The sequence below is a fragment of the Schistocerca cancellata genome, chromosome 7 (genome assembly GCF_023864275.1).
Source record: "Schistocerca cancellata isolate TAMUIC-IGC-003103 chromosome 7, iqSchCanc2.1, whole genome shotgun sequence".
NCBI classification, from domain to species: Eukaryota; Metazoa; Arthropoda; class Insecta; order Orthoptera; family Acrididae; genus Schistocerca; species Schistocerca cancellata.
Genome location: NC_064632.1, coordinates 596,419,782 through 596,426,591, shown reverse-complemented (window position 1 = coordinate 596,426,591; position 6,810 = coordinate 596,419,782). Strand labels below are relative to the sequence as shown.

At 43.6% G+C, this 6,810-nt stretch overlaps 1 protein-coding gene across 1 annotated transcript; it reads right to left on the bottom strand.

Moving 5' to 3' along the window:
* Window positions 1–722: 722 nt before the first annotated feature.
* Window positions 723–1,973, bottom strand: LOC126092928 (uncharacterized). Its single transcript, XM_049908659.1, has one exon. The coding sequence runs from the start codon at window positions 1,971–1,973 to the stop codon at window positions 723–725; it is 1,251 nt and encodes a 416-aa protein (XP_049764616.1).
* Window positions 1,974–6,810: the final 4,837 nt, after the last annotated feature.

Sequence of the window (6,810 nt, the reverse complement as noted above, 5' to 3'; positions counted from 1 at the left end):
TCTGTCTGATGCCACACGTTCTAAACAGCATTAATCGAACTTTCTCATATCACTTCTTCCTACTGTATTCTATTAAGTGTGGTGGGGGCCCACAGAAAAAAGTTCCTGTACAACTATGGAATTTTTTTTTTTTTTTTTTTGCTTCAAGCATGCAAAACTCGTCAAATTCTGCAGGTGACACCCACAGAAGCTTACTCAACAAAACTGTGTGTGGGAGGAATGAGTCTGTTGATATACTTACGAATAACTGCAAAAGAAATCTAGCTACTACCAAGTATCTAATCTAGGCACACACCAAGATTCTTTCACTTTAAATTTCATTCAAAACGTGATCGATCTGTGAAACTTTAACCCTGTCCTCCATTTTCCAACATCTCAGCACAATCATAGCCAGAAAAGAGACTTTTTATGTGTTTGTACAGTAGTCATAATACTCCATTCGTTCCTCTCCCTTCTAAACAACAACGTTTTCTTTTCTTGTCAAGTAACACTGCAGTAGAATTAGCAAATGGAAAATTACTTGGGATGAATTGTGGAGTACTACGGGTCTATAAGCTTATGTATTACAGATTACATTAAAATGTATCCACACACATGTAAGTGTCGTGTCTCTACACGCATACATCAGCATAGTTAGAAATAGACACAGTATATAACACATAAAATTTTGTTTTTATTTAATCAAAAGTGTAATAAGAACAAATGATATATTTCACTGAAATTCAGAATCTTGCAATGCGAATCATGTTGTAGCTGGCAGCAGGACTGGTGACAGAACGCATGTTGAATCTGGCAGCAGGACTGCTGACACTGCGTGTGATGAATCTGGCAGCAGGACTGGTGACACAGCGTGTGCTGAATCCGGCAGCAGGACTGGTGACACAGCGTGTGCTGAATCCGGCAGCAGGACTGGTGACACTGCGTGTGCTGAATCGGGCAGCAGGACTGGTGACACTGCGTGAGCTGAATCGGGCAGCAGGACTGGTGACACTGCGTGTGCTGAATCCGGCGGCAGGACTGGTGACACAGCGTGTGCTGAATCCGGCAGCAGGACTGGTGACACAGCGTGTGCTGAATCCGGCAGCAGGACTGGTGACACTGCGTGTGCTGAATCGGGCAGCAGGACTGGTGACACTGCGTGTGCTGAATCGGGCAGCAGGACTGGTGACACTGCGTGTGCTGAATCTGGCAGCAGGACTGGTGACACTGCGTGTGCTGAATCCGGCAGCAGGACTGGTGACACAGTGTGTGCTGAATCCGGCAGCAGGATTGGTGACACTGCGTGTGCTGTATCGGGCAGCAGGACTGGTGACACTGCGTGTGCTGAATCCGGCAGCAGGACTGGTGACACAGTGTGTGCTGAATCGGGCAGCAGGACTGGTGACACTGCGTGTGCTGAATCGGGCAGCAGGACTGGTGACACTGCGTGTGCTGAATCTGGCAGCAGGACTGGTGACACTGCGTGTGCTGAATCCGGCAGCAGGACTGGTGACACAGTGTGTGCTGAATCTGGCAGCGGGACTGGTGACACTGCGTGTGCTGTATCGGGCAGCAAGGCTGGTGACAGGATGTGTGCTGTATCCAGCAGCAGGACTGGTGACAGAGCGTGTGCTGCATCTGGCAACAGGTTTGGTGCCTTGACGGATGTTGTATCTGGCAACAGGTCTGGTTACTTGCTGAGTGTTGTATCTGACAACAGGACTGGTAATAGGATGCCTGTTGTAGCAGGCAATGGGGATGGGGGATGATATTTGTGTGGAGGCTGACGGCGATGCTTTGGACACCAACTGCTCTAAAGGTAATGAGGCTACACGTTTTGTGTTTAGATAGTCTGCTGGTGACGCAACTTCTGTTTTGCCTGGCGATGAGCCTCGACGATTTGCTCTCGTTGTGGGTGGCAACGCCACTTCAATTGTAGGTGCCGACGTCACTTGTGTCACGTCTGATGAGACATGTGTTGTAGATGGGGACATGGCGGGAGATGCCATGTGTGTTGCAGCTGCTGGTTCAAGTTGTGTCGTGGATGGCAATACGGCTGGAGACTCCAGTTGGGTTGTGGCCTCCTTGGCCACTGCTGTTGTGGCTGGTGACGCGGCTGGTGCAGCCACTTGTGGTGCAGCTGGTCGTTCAACTGGTACTGCGGATGGTGACGCAGGTGGAGACGCCTCTTCTCTTGTGGCCTTTGCTGGCTCTCCTCCTGTGTCCGGCAACGTGGCTGGCGATACCTGCAGTGTTGCCGTGGGCGACGTGGCTGGTGACGCCGCTGTTGTTGCTAATGCTGGCTGCTGTGAGAAAAAGTTATAATGGATGATGTTAAGATGTTGCTAAATGTGTTTCATGTGATTCAAATTGAGTGAATATCTATTCACTATAATTTAGATGATTGAAGTAACATTAGATATTACTAGTTTTTTAGTACACCTATTCAGTACATATTTAAATCGAATGAAAGTACGAATTATTTATCTGTCAGTATAGTGACATTATAAATACTGTGAGATTATATTGGTGTATAAATTATTCTCGTGCATTTTCTTTGTTCGGGTAGGATCTTTAAGAGCTTGTTATTCTTAAAAGTAATCTAAACATTTGCAAAAGACTATCACTGCTCGACGTTCCACACAATGATACAGTCTCATTCACAACATGACGTTGTGATGTCTCCCAATCGCTCGATATGGACCACGCCTGTAAGCTCACTTCTGCACTTACGAGAGGAGACGCGAGGATACGCATATCCACCTCGCAGGGTTTCATGGTGGTCTGTGTCCTACAAACTTATACTGACGATCCAAAATAATATGACCGAATATTTAATATGATGTTGGGCCGCCTCAAGAATACAATACACAAGAGGTTCTGGATGTCGCGGATTATGCCTTTTTGCCTGTACCAGCAATCTGCTCTGTCGTCATATCTGCCACAGGTAGCCTCCAATCCTGCTCTACAGTCGGCAAATGATTCCGACCGTTACATACCGTGATGAGGAGAGGACATCGAAGGTCTTATCGCCTACTGCAGGTTTCACCGTCATTCAACCTCCTTTCATAGCTCACGACAGCCAAACAAGTTACCCATTTACCAATGATTGTCCCTAAGCACCTGACACAGCAGACTAGCCGTTCTGATACGATGAAGTCAGTGGATTTCCGCGTTATCGACCCGTATCGTCGCTAGAATGATTTTTTCATTTATTTCTGCTCCGTTTAGATACCTTCATTAGCGCACCCCGTATCCCCAATCCCACGAGGGAGCTTCCAATGTTGACATACACAATGGGCATAATGTTTACGCTAATTAGAATAAAGCCACTATATAACCTGCCACACTTACGTTTTCCTCATAATTTCCCACTATTACTCATGGTGTTTGGTTCCTTATTCGATTGATAAATATATAAATACGTTTGACACCTTATTCGAGTGCCCTTTTGATTCCCATGGATGTATAATTACTAACCACTTAACATGAGAACAGAGAAACCTGCAACTGAAGAAAGCGACATTTCTTGACTCTTACAAATAACAGTAAAGTATGTAACGCTCAGAACGTAGTCTAAAGGAAGCAGTAATTCAGAACACCTTTTTTTATCTTAGCCACTAGCTTAGAAAGTTTGTCAAGGGTTCACAAAATACCTAATAGTGATAGATGAAAATACCGCTTTTAAATCAAGTAGTCTACTCAGAAGGCAGGCACCACGGCGCCCCTCACCTCCATGCTGTCCAGTGGGTGGCCAGGGGCGGTCTTCTCCTCCGGCGGGTCGTCTGCCTCTGTCCCCTCCCCAGTGGTACAGCAGGGCAGCCACCGGCGAAACCGGCGAAACATCTTCTGCAGGAAAGAAACACACTAAATATTGTCCGACATGGTGTGTGAATGCGGTGGTCTTTCAACGCATCACACTTGGAGTAGACAATACCGCAAAGTTGTAACGGTTGTAACGTACCAGTCCAATTACACAGTTAGATGGGTCGATGGATAATTATTCTGTTACGTTGCATGAAACAGTATTATGTGAACTTCAACTGGGATTGTATTAGAGAAGGTATCTCGAGCCACCACGTACAACTTATTTACCTCGCACATTTGTTTTGAACGAAAAAGCAGTTAGTGGATAGGCTTCAGTTCAGGAAAAGTTTATGGAATTTTGATATAGCTTGATAATCCTTGATTAATTCTGCAGGAGAATCAGATTGTTAAGTGCTCTTAAATATATTAAAAATAATACACGTCTGAGCTAATCTGGTCTGCGAAAACGTTGACAGGGAACTGAATAAATACCGGCTGAGTTACTGAATGTCAGCAAAGGCATTTCTTTTAGGATTAAATCTTAAAAAGGGAAGCACATGAACAAACGTGTATTTAACGGGAAAACCTTAATTTACCGTAGATTGTTTGTACCGAATATTGCCGGTAAAACCGACTGAAAACCATATATGAATTTCACGATCATTTTAAACCAGGAGTGCCGTGGAAGATATGCATTACGAATATTTTAATAGAAAATTATTCCATAATTAATACAAAATTCGCTAGTCGGTTATGAAAACAATGAATGCGAACTACGTTCTACGTTTTTCAAACGAGTAGATGTATAGGCCTACGTCTACGAGCAAATGTTTTGTCTGAAAGCATAATAGTGTGTGTCTTGTGTTACTGTGTGTATCTTGTACTATTTCTTAAGCAGTTGTAGCAGCCTTATGTGCAATTTCGGACTGCTTAATGTAATTCGTACCTGTGTGTGCGAAACTGATGTCTGTCTAACGGCGGACGAGGACAGAAAGAACCACTTATTACATACCTGTTCCGAAGAACTGGTGTCCGGCTCGAAAAATGGACGTTTGGGCTTCTTCTCAGATGGTAATACGAAGCTTTCACAACCTTCTTCTTTACGTTAACTGTTAAGTTACGGTTATTTCAGAACACCTCGAAACAATACTGGAGCGCACGAGAACTATACGGACTCGCAATGTTCCTGAGCAACGGCACATACCGCTCCAAGCCACACTGCATTGTTGACAGGCAACCCAGATGACGACACATGCGCTGTTAACTGACTGCGTCTTACTGTTGCTGCACAATGTTTCAGTGGCCATATATTAGAGCATTTTCATAATCGTATCTCTTTTGAACGTAAGTGTAAATTAAGGAGTGAAATATCTAATGGCAAAAATTATTGCTTCAAATACGAAATATGCCAATGCGATTTCCGAATATACACCTACATCTGCATTATAATCCGCAAGCCACTTAATGGTGTGTGGCGGAGGGTACTTTCGGTACCACTATCTGATCCCTGCAACTCTTCTTCTTCATTCTTTCACCTACTGAACTACAGAACAACTTTTATGTGACTTTAAGTAGTCCCATTCATGACCATTGGAAGTATGTTTGTCAATACTTTGTAGTAATGGATTGCCTTACTTTATTAAAAGATTCCTTTAAAGAGTAGAAATTTAATGTCTGTCGTCAACAACAGAGGAGGAGCCTAGATGTCTTATATTGTATTTGTATATAATTGCATTCAAGACTGTCTGATACGAAATGTTAGCAACTTGTGACTACAGACGGACGGTTTCATAGGGGAACGCTACGGCCAGTTTGCGTGTGAGCCCAACTTATGGTGTTGCAGTGTTTACTGAAGTACGAAAGCTAAGTTCATTCTTATCCGAGTGTGAGCGACGCCGTATATTCGGGAAACGAAAAGAACAAAAACGGTTCACTCTACTGATATTAGAACAATTACTGTAATTAACTCTTTCTTGTTGGTAGTACTATGTTCGTTGAACTGGAATTTATGTATGTGAGTTGCGAAGTATTCAGTAAGATTAATTCGAAAGTCGGTGAAAATGCCTATGTCCAGACATAACATAGGAAGTGCTCTGAGGAGACTAGATAAACTCAGAGGAGACAACTGCTCTTTCACAATGATGGCACCAGCAGTTTCACGAGTTTTCGATGTGAAATGTACTGCCACCTACCGTCTCACAATTACAAATTTAAAGACACATACACTGCTTACAAGTTTTGATGAGCGTTTCATCAGGGGAGACAATAATGCGCAAATGTAGCTGGAGTTATTGTTATGACATGTTAAATAAATATCTTAGTGTAGATTAATATAATGTAGCTGTTTTCTATATTTTACCTTCTCGTATCACAGAGTACTTTACTGGCTATCTGCGTAGCACTAAATAATACACACAAAAAGGGAAAAAAGCAGGAACATATACGGTGAGATGAGATGATCGTTGACTCCAGTCGTGCAATGGGAGGTCCGTCCCCCATACGGCGGTCAGTCTTCGAGGCGGCTCACTACTGAGAAATGCTCTCACAATTTGCATGATGGTACCACATAGGCTGTACTCCGTCATGTTCAAAAATGAAATACTAACAAAGCCAGATCCACGATATGTAGGTAACAATATTCCTGTAATCGACTTCTCCGCAAGTAGAACGGTGCGTAAACGTGTTCTCTAGGAACGGCACAAAGCACATGAAGTTTTGAAGAGTCTCCGTCAGGCTTGTCTATGTTGCTGTGTTCCCATATTCTTACGTTCTGTCGCTACACCTCTCTTGTTATATGAAATTTACCCTCATCGCTGAGCACTAAACCTGAAAGGACATCGTAATCTTCCATCTCAACGCACAGACTGAATTAACAAATCTGAACACGTTGGTTATTGCCATCAGAATAGATTGTTTGCAATTGAATGCTGTATTGCGTGAAACACAAAAATCGCAGCAAATAACGGCATGCGGAATGAGGAACAGTTAACTCCTGATTGTTACGCAGACTAAACTGCTACGGAT